This window comes from Colias croceus, chromosome 19 (assembly GCF_905220415.1).
Source record: "Colias croceus chromosome 19, ilColCroc2.1".
In the NCBI taxonomy this organism is placed as follows: Eukaryota; Metazoa; Arthropoda; class Insecta; order Lepidoptera; family Pieridae; genus Colias; species Colias croceus.
In genome coordinates, this window is record NC_059555.1 from 6,929,080 (window position 1) to 6,944,710 (window position 15,631).

Here is a 15,631-nt window from a genome sequence, read left to right on the forward strand (position 1 = left end):
ATATCAATGAAAAAACAAGAAAATCAATGTTTTGTTTTTATAACAATTAAAGTTTATTTGGTGTTGGTCAAGTTTTAGATTGTGTCTTTTTTTGGTGTTGAAGATAGCTAATAAAATTTCCACAACGGATCATTGGCAAAATTTTGGGAAAACTGTACCTACCTACTCCATACCTACTCCGATTTTTCAAACAAAAATTGAATTTAATTGAAACAACAAAAACTACATCAACAAAGGTATGTACTACTTATATTTTTATATTTTCATGGGACGTTTTTACATGCAACACACTATTCAATGGGCCATAAAATTAACAATAATAAATATGAATTAAAATTATTCGTCATAATTACGGCCCTTACGAAACATTTTGCCAAAGCGACCGTGGTGTTAGGTGTTGTGTGTAATCTGTAGTTCTTGAGGGTCAAAGTAAAAGGTTGTAAACTACATCATGCGATGCTATGTTCAGGAAATATTTGTTTTAATCAGAGTCATGGAATATTATCTATACTTACTTATATTATAAAGCTGAACAGTTTGTTTGTTTGAAGGCGCTAATCGAAGGAACTACTGGCACAGAATATATAATAGTAATTGACTGATCCGATTTGAAAAATTCTTTCGGTGTTAGATAGCCCATTTATCGAAGAAGGCTTTGGACTATATATCTATATAATATATATTATTATTACGCTAAGACCAACAGGAGCGGAGCCACTAGGTACGCAGCTAGTTTGTATGTACCTAAATGTGTAATTTGTAAAGGCCAGGAGAACTACTCCTTTCTCGTACTGGACAGAATGAATGAATGATTTTTCGGTTTTTGTAATTTACATTATTGTTTAAATCATAGATTATCGACATGGATAATATTATTTTTATTTATTTATGGCTTTAATTTAGAGTTGGTTACATATTTTACATAAGATTAGAAAGTTGACGGGTTCATTCAAAACCGCGTTATCCCTTAAAGGCAGCAAGGTCTTTTATTATTTCACCTACACAAATCTGTTTAGTAAAGGTTTTTACATACAAAAATATCTTCTCTTAGAGTACAGGATTTACATCCTAAATGTGTCCAAAGCGTGAACACATTTAGACGATTATAGTAGAGTTTTTAGAGCGTTACAATAACGCATTTAAATTAATTATGCATAAAATAACTTGATGAAAACTTAAATACATAGCTTGATAAATATGAATCACTAGACGCTCGTCCTGGCACGACTTCTTCTTTAAAAAACAAAATAAAAATATATACTTTAGCTTCGTGACAGTAATATTATCAATGAATCAAGATTATAGAATATCCTGTTGTGGATGCGTGGTAAAGATCGATTATTGGTTGTACAGCCGCGTAGCCGCCGTTTTGTATTATTATGTTTTTTTTTATAAAAACAGGTTATAGGTATTCTTTATTGGCGTAGTTGTTTATGCCACTATGAAATAAAAAAAAAACGCGGGAATCCCACATCGAAATAAATTGATTTGTTTCATTTTAAGGTTCCGTAACGAAAAGGCTAAAACAGAACAATATTACTGTCGTCTGTCCGTCCGTCTGATACCAGGCTGTTTTCATGAATCGTGATAATAAGGCATTACAAAATTTCAGAGATGATGCATTTCTTTTGCCGTTATTCTATGACAAAAAATACTTGTAAGTTATAAAAACGTCATTTTCTTAGAATGATGTTATCTTTATATTATTATAAATAAGTTGATATTTAAGTTATTATAAAAATACAATGCAACTATCGCAAAAATAAAACAAGACGTAAGTAATTTAAAGTTATGGGTTTTAAAAAAAAGCTTATAATATGTGCATGGGACCCTTAGGGCGGCCGTACACGGACCGCTCGAGCAGTTAACGGCTGAGCGACGTACACGGACGGCTCGAGCGGTCGGTCGTTGACGGCTCGAGCCGTCGGTTCTTGACTGCTCGAGCCGTCGCTACCAACCGCTCGAGCCGTTGATTTTTTGACTAGTCGCGTCATTGATTTTCAGAGCCGTCGACGGCTCTAGCGCAGTCAACGGCTCGAGCAGTCAGTGTATGCCTCACGACCGCTCGCGAGCCGTCAACGGCACGATGGAATTTCATCATGCAGTTGACGGCTTGAAGCGGTCGCGACGGCTCGAGCCGTCACGTGTACGGCGGTGAATGAATCGGTCGGTCTCAACTGCTTGAAGCGGTCCGTGTACGACCGCCCTTAGTGTCACAAGTCCGACTCGCACTTAACCGAGTTTTTAGGTTTGTAAATATTTATAAGAATTATTAAGAGTTGAAGTTTTAATCTATAAAAGTATTTAGATGAATCATGCGCCTACAAAGGTTAGGACTATGCATGCTGTCAAGTATCGGATTACAAATAATTTATTTGTGCTATTTGTTTAATAATGAGCAGTAGACATTAATTATTAAAGTTTTGATTAGCACAAAGGCACGGATAAAGTCGCGGTATCCAGCTAGTTTAATTAAATAAATCTATAATCTCTTTTAGAAGGTTGTGAAGTGAGAATATAGTAGACATTTATTATCTGTGTATATGTATTTATTTATACTCTTAATGCAAAGAAAGTCAATTATAACAGTATAATTTAGAAACTGTCCAACCATTGATTGCCATTATAATTATCAAGGCTAACGTGGCATATACGGAAACGGTAAACAATAAACAAAACCTTAATTGTTCTTATGTTGCGTAGTTCAAATTGATTGTTATGATTTGGTGTGCAGTTATCGCTTCCCGCTCTTTTCACTGTCATTGATGTTGTTTTCTAAAGATATTCTTTGTTGCTTTCCGCTCATTTACCATGATGTTTTAAAGCAGTATAATTTCCAGGGGAAAATGATGGTGCCAGACGACGAGCTCTGGCCTCTGTCATTCTTACACACTACAATAATTAATACATTAATCCCTTCAGCTACTTACCTTGTCAACGCTATTTACCGAAGTATGCTACTTTTTATGAATTATGAGAGATTTATCTATTCAAGTTCTGCTAATGTCCTGCTATTCAATAATTGTCTGCCTCCAAAGTCCAAATACCTACTCGATTTATTTTTAGATTCCACGTTTTCCTGTAACAATCCATGTCCATTTTTTTTTTTTTTTTATTATTCATTTCGTACAATACAATATGGAGTAGAAGGGCCCTCCTAGTAAGTTTAATATAAAACCTGTGTCAGGAGGACCCGCTCTTCCTTAACTTAAAATATGAATCTACATCAGAATAATAAACTGTTTAAATAACAAAATATTAATAGTTAAGTGTGGAGTGTATTCGTGTGTGTGTGTGTAATGTGATTGTGTATTGTGTGTGTGGGCGATGTGTGCGTGTGTGTGTGGGTGAATGTGTGCGTGTGTGGGTGTGTATGTGTGTGTGTTTAGATTTGTCAGTTTATGTATGAGCACGAGTTTGTGAGTGAACGATTTTAATAGCAATTAATATATTTTAGTAGCGTATGATTATGATTAAATTTAAATAAATAATATAGAAACAATAATTACACAGTACATGACGTAACAAGGAGTTTTTCTGTGTCATCATAATTTAGTGTTTTTAGCCAGTTCATTGTTTTGTTTTTTAAATCACTACAGGTTAATCTATTAATGTTTAATAATTTATTAAGATGATTATATATAAACTGAGTTAGCTGAGTATTGGCGTCTGGCAAAAATAGTTTTGGTACAACGAGTTTTGATTACCTCCTTCCTTCTTCTTCCCTCGACTGTGGTATGAATGAATGGTGTTTTTTGTGCGTTTTTATTGTAATAAGTAAGATGTATAATTGTCTAACAGCTAACTGATAGTAAATCACATAGTTTATACAGATCTGTCGTTGGAAACCGGCGAGGTTTTTGATACATGACTTTCAGAAGACACCTATGCACACGCTCCATTTCTATAAATTTAGATTTGTTAGCCCCCCCCCCCCCAAATAGGAATACAATATGCTAAGATTGATTGAACTAAGGACTTGTATATTTGATTCATAAGTTTATGTGAAGTTATGTGTCTCAAAGATTTAAAAATCCAGATTAGTTTCCGTGCTCTTTCGTTCATATAGTCAATGTGTGAATGCCAAGATAAGCGGTGATCAAGTATGATCCCGAGATATTTTGTACTAAATACTTTTTCAATAGTGTCGCAATTGCAATTTAAATTATCTGTTCCATCGCATTCGTGGAGCTTAAGGTTAAGATTAGGGTTAGGTTGTGTTTTATTATTAATTGAAAAGCATATGTAGTTAGTTTTTTTAATGTTCAGAGTGAGGAGATTACTTATTAACCAATCAGAAATTTTAGAAATACCTATTTGTGCCGCGTTAAAGACCGATATCCATGAATTCCCACTAAATACTATCGCTGTATCATCTGCGTAAGAGTAGATTTTTCCATTTAATATACTTAAATTAGTTCGATCATTGATATAGACTAAAAAGAGCGTTGGCCCCAGAACGCTTCCCTGTGGCACACCACAGGTAACGCCTCTGTCACAGCTAATATAATTTTCTATTTTTGCACATTGAGTACGCTCTGTTAAATAACTTTCCAATAGATTAAGGGGTGTACCACGAATGCCTGCATGTTCCAGCTTACGGATAAGGATAGGGATGGAGACGGTGTCAAATGCCTTTTTCAGGTCTAGAAAAACAGCCAAACATTTTTTGCCTTCATCCAGCCTGTCAGATATAAGAGATGTTAATTTCAACACAGCATCTTCGGTTGAAAGACCGTGTCCATTATCACATTACCATTATCTTTCCTTTATTCTAGACTATCTCTGTACAAATTGTTATCAAACTAGTTGTATCCTTTTCGTTCATATCAGCAAAAACGTAGTTATTAGCAATGATCTGACTACTGAAAATTTCGGGTATAAATATTACTCTTTTATTAAATATTGGGTTTTTTTCCATAGATAAGACATTTAATTAGATTTCTCTCAGCGAAAATTATTATAAATTGAAAAAATTACAAAGATATATCTTGATTTATAGTTGCCTGTAAAGTAATATTCGAGGAATGTACGCAAGTGTGGGTTTTTTGTTTTTTAATTGATGGTAAAAAAATTGATGGTAAATAAACAAACAACGTATTTTTTAATTTTTATTCGAAAATGATAAAATATCACATTCTGTAGAGATACAGTTTTTTAAATTTCAAAATGCATATCATTTCTATGATGCATGTTATTTATGGATTACGAACATATTATCTATGCATTTGAAATTATTATTATAATTTACAAAATTAAATTTGGATACCATTTGAGCTATAATTCGCTAAACCTAATAAAAAAGTACCTAGGCTTACATTTAAAAAAGTGCTTGTAAATTGTTTAACTTAAGTATATTACTATATTTATCCATTGAGCATAAAGTTTGATTAAAAGGCAAACATGATGTTTTTGCAATAAATGTTTAATTTTTTTTTCAATAAACATGAAATAAGTGAAATGAAAAGACTGTTTCTGAACATAATATTTTTCAAAGTGCGGAAGGCTTTTATGCAATTAGACAATTTTATATAAAAATACGAATAATATTGAAAGATCCTATAAAAAAAATAAATTTAATGTCATGGTAAAGCTATAAACTTATAATATATTTTTAGTCTATAGATAGTTGTCTAAAAGACCCATCGATGCCGAAAAGTTCGTCGTAATTAGTAGGTTTTCCGGGCCGAAGGGCTTCATTGGCTTTTACGGATTCCTCGTTTTTAAACCATTCTGTGTATTCTTCTAGTTTCTTCATCCATGCCTCTGTAAATTGAAAAATAATACATCAGATCTATGCAATTTAAATTTGAACTCACCTTAATAGGGGTAAAATTATATTTTTTTGGTAAAATCTTAACAAAGATTAGCCTAAGTTAGGTTAATTTTCATTAGCAAATCCTGAATCACCAGTTGTTTTTATGTTACTTTGAAGTTGGAACCTTCATTCTCTTTCTTTCAGTTTTCATTAGAAGTTATGTTGAAGTATTTAATATAATAATTAGTTTCAACGCGAGTTTTGTTTATTTTTTTTATGAACAGTAGCGAACTGCAATCTCACCAAAGTAAGTTAAGATGCTAAAGCGCTTCCCTAAAATTGTCTGCATTGGAATGCGAGAGTCATTTGAATTTCTTCTCCCTAATTCAGGCTAGTTCATATATTCTATTTTCTTAAAATCTTCTATACAGTTACAGTGTATACAATTCTATACACTGTATAGAAGAGTATTTAATTGTACCTATTAGTCATGATTAAGATAATTAATTACCGTTAATATCCGTGAGTGATCCACAATTACCACCGTATTCTTCAGGAAGCATTTCTTTGGGCACGTAGTTGTATAGCTCATTGATGTCGGAATGGATGTATATCTGGAAAATACAAAGAATTTTATAGTTTCACGTACTTTAAAAAAATAGAATTGTATAAAAATTTTGATTAAGTACATTATTTTAATAGGTTTGCAAAATGTAATCATTTGAACATAAGTATTTTGAATCAAGTGATTAATCACATTAAAATCGCTGTTCTTTAAATTCACTATAAATATGTACCTAATATTCATATTACTAACCCTGTTCTTAATTTTTTCTTTCAGGAAGGGTTTAACAAAGTTTACAATCTTCTCAATAACTGGTGACGTGTTGATGACGTGTACTTGTTTCAGCTTTACTGGGTATGCTTCCTGAAATTATGAAAGGACAAAAGTTATATCAGTCTCATAAATACTGCACATTAATTTTATAATTGTAGAATTCATATTTCTAACGCCTGTAAAAGTTTATAGCAACATCCGTATAATTTGTTTTTATAAGGCGTTGGAATTTATAACAGTTAGATATTGAATGAATCAATATTTCATATTTACCGAATTTACAAAATACGCGTTGTAAAGCTGATCTTTCTAAGAATTTCTCTAATGCTCTATTTCAGAATCTCACCTGCACACAAATAAGGAACTTCTTCACAGCAGACGGGGAGATCTTGCCCAAATGGCTTGGCGTGACGATAGAAGCGTCTAGAATATAGATGTCACCACCAACACCCTCTTTCTCCTCTCTGAGCCTTACATCTCCAATCATTAGAGCGATTTTAAAGGCATCGATTATCTGGTTTGTGTCTAAGTTCTTATCCAGACCTGGAATTGATGGAGGTAATAAGTATTTGGATGTGTGGGTAGTTTTGAAATAACTACGTTACCTATATATTGTCGATATCTATTTAGCCCTAGAAATGCTCTAGAGTCTAGGTAAATGATTTTTTTAAATTATTGCTTTGTTCTTTTGATTAGAAATGCTCTAGAAACATTTAACCCTCTAGTCATTTACTTAAATAGCGTTATTAACTAATTGAATGTTGAGACTGACCCAGGTAGTTCTGCTACTTATGAACTTATTTTATTTTTGTTTTCCTTTACTAGGTATTACAGTAACTGATACAGTAGCTGTGACATTCGTAAACACCGTTATACTACATGATTATATTTTTTGTAGTTACATACTACCTATCTCCAAGAGCACCAATTCGTATTATTAACTTAAGCAACACTAATAAATTGATATATTTTTCTCATTTTACAATAATATTTAACACAATTACCTCTGCAAATAGTCACGCGGCGTCCATTAGGTGTCAACCCTGGCAGGGGCGGACCTTGCCTGAAACATTATTATAATAATTATGAATAGAGGAAAGCCATTAGCGAATATTTCCTTGAAGCATTGATTCATTGTTATTTAAATGATTCACCTTTTGATAATTGTAAAGAAATTTAACAAATAAATTTAAATGAATGAGCAATCATTCATAAAAACAGCAGATTTAAAAGGTTCTGACATCAACCTAATTAATATTTAATATGACTGTTACAAACGATAGAACATATTTTATAAAAAATAAAAAACCTGAACCATTTGAAGTTACAATGTGATTAATCCTAAAAATATAACGAAACGAAAATATAACGTGTCGAGAAGATTATTCATAAACATTCCGAAAATTTAAAGATGCGGGGCGATTACAGATTTTACCAAAACACAATCATTTCTTTACTAATATTATAAAGCTGAAGAGTTTGTTTTTCTGTTTGATTATTTATTTGTTTGTTTAAAGTTGTTATTAATTGCCCATTTATTGCGGATAAAAAAGGCTAAGACTAACGGGAGCAGAGCAATGCTGGTGAAACTGCGGACCGTAGCATCAGTCATCAAATATAGTTGCTAATCTGTTTTCAATCGCTAGGCGAAAGATACTTTAAAAATAATATCAAGTTCAATAAGTGTAATAGGAGTTATTTACACATCAATTAGCATAATAATACTGTTTAAATAGTAATTTAAAACCAACGCCATAGCTCTATCTACGTCAAAAGATTTTTGACGCTTACTTGTTTGTATTGATGTATTATTATGTCCAAGAAGATGTAGTAGATTAACTTGCGCATAATCCAAAATCCAGATAACCAAATGCATGATAAAATATAGTGGTTTTTGTTCATTTAAACATAGCAACAAGTATGATTTTGAAGTATTATGAAAAGAACAAAATAAAACATGTAAACCGAACTCACGTTAGATATTCAGTAAAGGTCTTAAATTACGAAGGGGTAAAGCAATGGAGTAAAGAGGATAATCGCAAAGTGCGAACCCGTATAACTTAGAACTGGATAATCGAGTCTACTGTTAGTAATTGGATATCTTCACGGTACATGCACATTTTCTTGTAAAGGACCATACCATACAATGTCGTTGTTGTTTGATACCTTAGCATGATATCTAAGGTCATCAAGAAGATTGAACGATACTAGATTATTGGGGATAATTTGTAAATGTTTAGGAGCTGAATTCCTGACCAGTTCGTATCATCTATTTGATTATAACTGTTTGTTCTTTATTGATTTAATTAAAAAAATTTAGTAATAGGTAGAATGGATTGTACATAACATATTTCATTCCGATAGGTGAAAAGGACATCCAGGCAGAACAACGTTGGCTGGGTCAGCTAGTTATTACTTAATAACAACTTTCTTTACATACGTACTATCTACGTTTATAGCAAGTCCTATTCTTTTGCTATTAGTATCATAAATTTATCTATACTAATATAATAAAGCTGAAGAGTTTGTTTGTTTCTTTCTTTGAACGCGTTAATCTCAGGGACTACTGACTCGAACTCTAAATAGGATGATTTGAAAAATTATTTCGGTGTTAGATAGCCTATTTATTGAGGAAGGCTATTGGCTATATATTTTATTATCATCACACTAAGACCAATAGGAGCGGAGTAATGCGGGTAAAACCGCGCGGCACAGCTAGTTTTAAAATAACACTTACGCTCTCAACATAAGGTCCACTAATTCTGGTCGCTTCACGTCCCTATTGGTGAAGAACTCGGGACAAGCGGCTCTCATGGTGAAGTACATGTCCAATTTTCTCTTGCATTTTTCCAAAGAAAAGCTGCAGCCTCTCAGAAATGTCATTATACGACCTTCATCTGAAATATTCAAATTCACTTTAGTCGTGCGAAGTTTGTGTGTACACTCATACTTATTTAACAAATTGTTTAATGAATGTTGAATGGATTGAAATAATAAATAAAGACAATTAAAAACATTTGAAACATCGTCTAATTAGTAATCAATCTGAACTAACAAAATACCAACAAGATAAACAAAAAACGAGAACGAAAAATACTTGAAAAACGAGAACGAAAAATACTTGTAAACAATAAATTGCAATGTGGAGAAAATTTATTTAGCTTTTTCTTCTATTTATGCAAAGCTTTTATTTTACCTACTCATGATATTAATCTATGTAGAATAGAATGTGACACTGTTCAAGAAGGGACGTACAGACAGACAGATTTACTGTCGCACTTATAATACTAGTACGGAATTGTTTTTTCAAATAACTTACCCCATTCATCTGGCAAATGCGGCTGCTTCCTCAACCATTCCTTTATATGCTGCAAGTCTCTATCCCTAGTTTTGACATCTTCATTCAATTCTACCCGAATCTTCTCCCACATTTCTCCCGACGGCTGTACTAACGTCGAAACTGACGCCATTCTGTGGAATAGAATGTTCTAGAATATTCGAGAATAGAATAGAAATATTCCTGGACTTTTCGTCTTCTCTGTATGCACTACGAAGGCAAAGCATTGGCTACTATTAAGTATTCTGTGACGAAGGTATATTTATAATTGAGTTTTAAACATTGTTATGCTGTACGCTGTTTTTGTCTCAATTATTTTCGTAATGTAAGCAAATAATTGTAATTATAATTACATCCAGACGGAAATACGATTTGCAACTGATATTTGTACATATTTTTACATTGTTTAAAGTTTTATTAATTCAGGGGTTTCTTAATACTTCATCGATATAATGTAATATATAGATATCTATAACTATTATAAACAATGAATTATAAGTGCTTCAAACTGTAGACTTTCTAGACCTGACTGAGAGATTTAGAATCAATTCCGGGTAATATTTCTAATAATTCGCGTATCTAAGGTAGGTACTATAATGAATAGTTCTTCAGGTAGATTACGAAATAAACAAATGGACCATATTGATTTATTCTATATAGGTACCTAGCGTGTGGTTGTGTAGAAATCATTTATTTACACTATATCAAGGACTGTTAGCATTACACACAACATTTCCTTGAACGAGTTTCTAAAACAGGAACATAAGTACACCAAAGTTTGCAATCACATCGCAATCTATGAGGCAACGTCGGGCGACATTCTATATTCGGCGAAGCGAAGTTAGGCATTTCCTTTTTACACGATTATCTAAGGATTGAAATTCTATGAGATTTCTAAGGCTATTTTAAAGAACCAAACTTTTTTTGTTCGATTGTTTTGATTTAAAAATAAAAAGGTAGGAGATTAGTAGGAGGGATCCCTTTCCCTATCCCTATTATAAATATATTAGGGATTCGCGTTTTCTGAACTTTGTAAGGTACTTTTAAATATTTATAATGTGTAATTTGTAGTATTCATCTTGATCTTGATACCTCCGTCGTTGTGCAATTTACAAATGTGCACGAAAAACCCATTGTTTTGTTTTTTTATGATTATTATCATGTTATTATGTTATCATACTCGTATTTGTCAATAGACATACATATAGGTATAATGGCCATTAACCATAGAGGTACGTTCACTACATAGGCTGGTAAGAAGTAGCCTACTTACCATCGTATTTGCCTCGTCATATCATTTAAATCGGCAAAATCTTCTACAATATAAGACTAAATCTTCCTTCTAATGATAAAGCATTTAAATGCTATAAAATTAAAATTAAATTCTCTCTCATCATGATTGAATCACGAGAGAGTAAATATAAGATGAATCGAAATCATTTCATTATCATTTAAAATTGACCTTGTCTCCCTTAATTTTTTGTCTGTTTTTGCTCACTACATTTAGTGCTCTGGGTTCTTTCCCTAAGACCATGGGCGTAGCTAGCCATGGGCTCAGGGTGGGGCAACAATAATAAAAAAAATTTAACTAGCAACTTTATCCGAGGTATAATCCCGTTTAATTTTTAGGGCTTCGAGCCTCTAAAAGAAAAAAAACGAAGCTCATATTGGATCACTTTGTTGTCCGTCTGTCTGTCTATCTAAAAATATTTTTTTCTCAGGAACGCGTCGCGGTATCAAGCTGAAATTAATATTGAACACTAAAATCTACCGTCTCTTGAAGCTGTAAAAAAAATCAAACTTATATACCAACGCAATCAAAAAGATACAGCCGTTTATGTTGCAAATTTTCACATATTTTGACATTTGCAAGGGAATCAAAACCTAAACGGTTCGCACTTCGTCCTTTATCTGCGCTATAAGACGTTATTTCATTGAAAATTTCAAAATTCTGGGTACACGAAGAAACCTGTAGGATTTGATTCCTTGCGATCCTTGCGGATGTCGAAAATTTTCAGCAAAAACGGCTGTATCTTTTTGATTGGGTTGACTAGTAGTTTGATTTTTTCATAATTTCAGCATGATACCTCCATGCGTTTCAGAGAAAAATGGTCTTGACAGACAGACGGACAACAAAGTGATCCTATAAGGGTTCCGGTTTTTCTTTTTGTGGTTTGGAACCCTAAAAATATGGTTTGGCTACTATATTATATAGTTTATCTTTCTATAGATACATTAATGTGATGTATTAATTTCTTTTTACCATGAAATAAATAAACATGTCTATATAAATGGTAAATTAAACCATTTTAAATGGTAAACATATCCCAGTAATTAAAGCATATTTTAACCTCGCACTAAATTTCCGATGCAATTTCGTTTTTGTTTTAAAGTTTAGGGTCACTTACTGACCATAAAAACACAAATTGCTGATAGATCCAGGTGGTGCTTCGCTCGCAATCTTAAAGAAAAATTTTTGGGCGATATTTCGGAGACTATCCACTTTAGAGCCAAAGTTATTTTGCCTTTTTTATAGGAAGTAAAATTTCGCATCTTTTATACCCTGTAAACTTTTTTGTAAAACTTACCGTGTACGATTTATGGCCCATTTAATGAACCGGTTTATCGTTTTGGCTAATAACTTTTAAAATATTGGATTAATCAATAAAATGCATTTATCAATTTTTTAAGATCACTTCATTCTCTACAACTTTTGTTCAACTACTAAATACTTAAACTTTTCTAGTGCCCATACTTTTTGAGTTTGTCGGCGGCCGGCGCTCGGCGGGTGACGCGGCCTAAAAATTTTTTTTTTACGGATGTAATGAAGACGAAAAAGAGATATCCAATGCAAGTGGATTTTTGATAAAATTTTGATTTTTTTTTATAGAAAAATTAATTTATAACACATTTTTCTAAATATCCTCCTTTCGTTTACTTTTATTTTATTCTTGCATCCGAATATAAAATAATATAAATTATAATATGTACTCAATATTATTCAGTTTTACGAAATACAATACCTAACATAAAATATTTAAAAAGTCCATTAGGTACTATTGCAGGTGAGGAAATTAACTATTAATTTTGAAGAACTACCAGTACATAATTTTTAATTAGTTTCTTGAATTTGTAGCATTATATGGTATGCAATATGCATAGGTAATCCAAAACTTTAAAATTGTAGGCATTAGAAAAAAAACTTTTTAACAAAAGTTGTAGAGAATAAAGTGATCTTAAAAAATGGATAGATGTATTTTATTGATTAATCCAATATTTTAAGAGCCAAAAACGATAAACCAATTCATTTAATGGGCGATAAATAGTAAACGGTGAGTTTTCCAAAAAGAGTTTACAGGATATAAAAGATGCAAAATTTTACTTTCTACAAAAAGCCATAATACAACCTAAGACAATAACTTTTGCCCTAAAGTGGATAGTTTCCGTTAAGATTGCGATCGTGGCTATATGGATCTGCTTAGGCGCTGGGCGTATGACAATTTGTTAATCAGTAAAATTAGAGGTAAATAATTGCACATAGGAATAGTGACTCACACAGACAAACGAAAAACAAAAGGATTACGTTTGTTTACGCATCGGGTCAATCTTGCGCAAACTTTCGAAAGTGAGTTTTCTTGCGGATATTAAGTTTTGTAGTCAGTAGTTAGATAATTTAATTTTTTAGATTTGGTTAGGTACCTTCCAGGACAGAGCCAGGGTGGGGCAAGCGCCCCACCCTGCCCCACCGTGGCTACGCCCATGCCTAAGACATGGATTATATTATACGAGTAAAACATTTTCTTAGAAACTTATTAAAAATAATGCATTTTTTTCTCAATCCTATGTGAATGAAAATTTATTTAACCCGCAAAGCCTAGTCTCAGGACCAATATTATTAACATTGTACCTACCTACCTACTTGGTTTTCAATCTTATTGTTCTAGCAAGACGTCAGCGTTACTTTTTTAAAACACTTCTTAATATTCGATTGTTGTTCCATGTTTAAGAACTTAACGAAATAGGTCTTGCATACGTCAGGAATATTAACCAGCGTTATTGACCTTCTAATCTCGGGTACGTGGTGTTTTAATAATAAATGATCTTACGTGCAATTACGTTCTTGTGATAAGTGCCATGTGAGATATGGTGCGTCTTCGTAATCTTATCTTCATACTTATCAATGAATTTCTAGTATCTAGAGACATTTGCCATTAGGGAGGTTTCTCCTGGACATAATATTATTATGGTTGTTATTAGGAATGTCCGAAATTGGTGAATTTTAAGATGCCCCGGTTTATTTCGACAATTACCAATTTCATAGAGCATACATATTATAAGAGATAATATAGTAAATCTTAAATTATGCGGTTACAACGTATGAATGTTAAAAAACTGCTTATTTTAAAAATAACTAATGATATAATAATAAAAAAGTAAAAAATGCCCAAGTCATCTTCTCTAACCTAGCAAAATAGGTAAAATTTGGTATTTATGCTCTGCTAATTATATATTTTTCAAACATTTTTTGATACAGTGTTTTTAGCAAACAGAAATGCATTTTTAAGATAAACATAGGCACTAAAAATTTTTTAAGGCTTTGCTTCCAGTGCACTTTTTGTCGTGTCGAAAATGTTGATGCGATATTATTTTTATAGTAACTTCCATGGTAAATACAAGAACTCTCTACACAAGAATATATTGAACTGTTTATGGATACCTAGATGCTTCAATTTAAACTGAACATCTACATTCTATACTTAAATAAAACCGAAGGAAAGTTAAAACTGCTTATTTGATATTTTTTTTTAAATAATACTTGCAGCGTAATTTTTGTCTGTTTGTCTTTATTTTTTTTGAAAATAAGAAAAATAGAATCCCAGAATATTTACTTCTAACATGTTCGTATTAAAACCCCATCATCAAAAACAATTATAATTCTCCTTTTTAGCAATATAACTTTCAAGTTGTAAACAATTTTATTAAGTACATAATACATATTTAAATTTTGCGTATATAAGATGAATCTTTTGATAAATTACAACTTTTTAAAATAAAAGGTTCTGTTGTCTATCTATTTAATATTCAAACTGAATGCAGTATAAAACATCATCTTGCAATTAATCGTCACAATAAATTCCTAGAAAATTAATTTTCTTAGCGTTTACCCAAATAATAAATTTACCACAAACAATTATAATCACTCTAAATATTAATACCAAAACATTATTAAAAATTAAAATATTTACTCACATTAAATTTTAAATTTCCCAGTTAACTGCACAACCCGATGGTTTAAAATGAACTAACTGCGTTCGCTGAGAGCAGAACCTTGTTAAGGTTGCGACATTGGAGTATTGTCGCGATGTCATGGATAGAAATTAGGTGAATTTTCCGGTACTCAGTCTTTGTGACCTGCTCATTGTCACTTGGACTACATCTTACGCGATTATCTTATGATCACGTAGCGCATGGTGAATGAAGTAGGTTATGGTTTTAATGTTTAGAACATTTTTATTAAGAAAGACGTAGATATAGGTATAGTTTCCATATGGGCACAATTTACTTGATTTCCATAGCAAGGGCACGGCAAGGGCAAGTATACAAAATGGTTGTGACAAACTCTATTGCTTTGGTAAAGTTTATCCCCTTTTGCTCTGTTTGCTATGTATATTATAGATATAGGCCATAGGGCCATAAC

General features: G+C 32.2%; 1 protein-coding gene across 1 annotated transcript; it reads right to left on the reverse strand.

The window, feature by feature from the left end:
• Positions 1-5,459: 5,459 nt before the first annotated feature.
• LOC123700173 (alpha-tocopherol transfer protein-like) lies at positions 5,460-15,259 on the reverse strand. The gene is made up of 8 exons (XM_045647310.1): positions 15,184-15,259; positions 9,916-10,067; positions 9,334-9,493; positions 7,601-7,659; positions 6,943-7,139; positions 6,576-6,686; positions 6,270-6,372; positions 5,460-5,766 (listed from the first exon to the last, which is right to left on the reverse strand). The coding sequence occupies exons 2-8, from the start codon at positions 10,064-10,066 to the stop codon at positions 5,615-5,617; spliced, it is 933 nt and encodes a 310-aa protein (XP_045503266.1). The 5' UTR covers position 10,067; positions 15,184-15,259; the 3' UTR covers positions 5,460-5,614.
• Between the last annotated feature and the right edge of the window lie 372 nt (positions 15,260-15,631).

Bases quoted from the DNA above. Each gene is read 5' to 3' on its own strand.
- LOC123700173 (XM_045647310.1), bottom strand. From the start codon at position 10,066: ATGGCGTCAGTTTCGACGTTAGTACAGCCGTCGGGAGAAATGTGGGAG. The intron at 7,660-9,333 runs GTAAGTGTTATT...ATAATGTTTCAG, and splicing joins GTGGACCTTATGTTGAGAGC to GCAAGGTCCGCCCCTGCCAG. The intron at 6,687-6,942 runs GTGAGATTCTGA...TCATAATTTCAG, and splicing joins AGTTCCTTATTTGTGTGCAG to GAAGCATACCCAGTAAAGCT.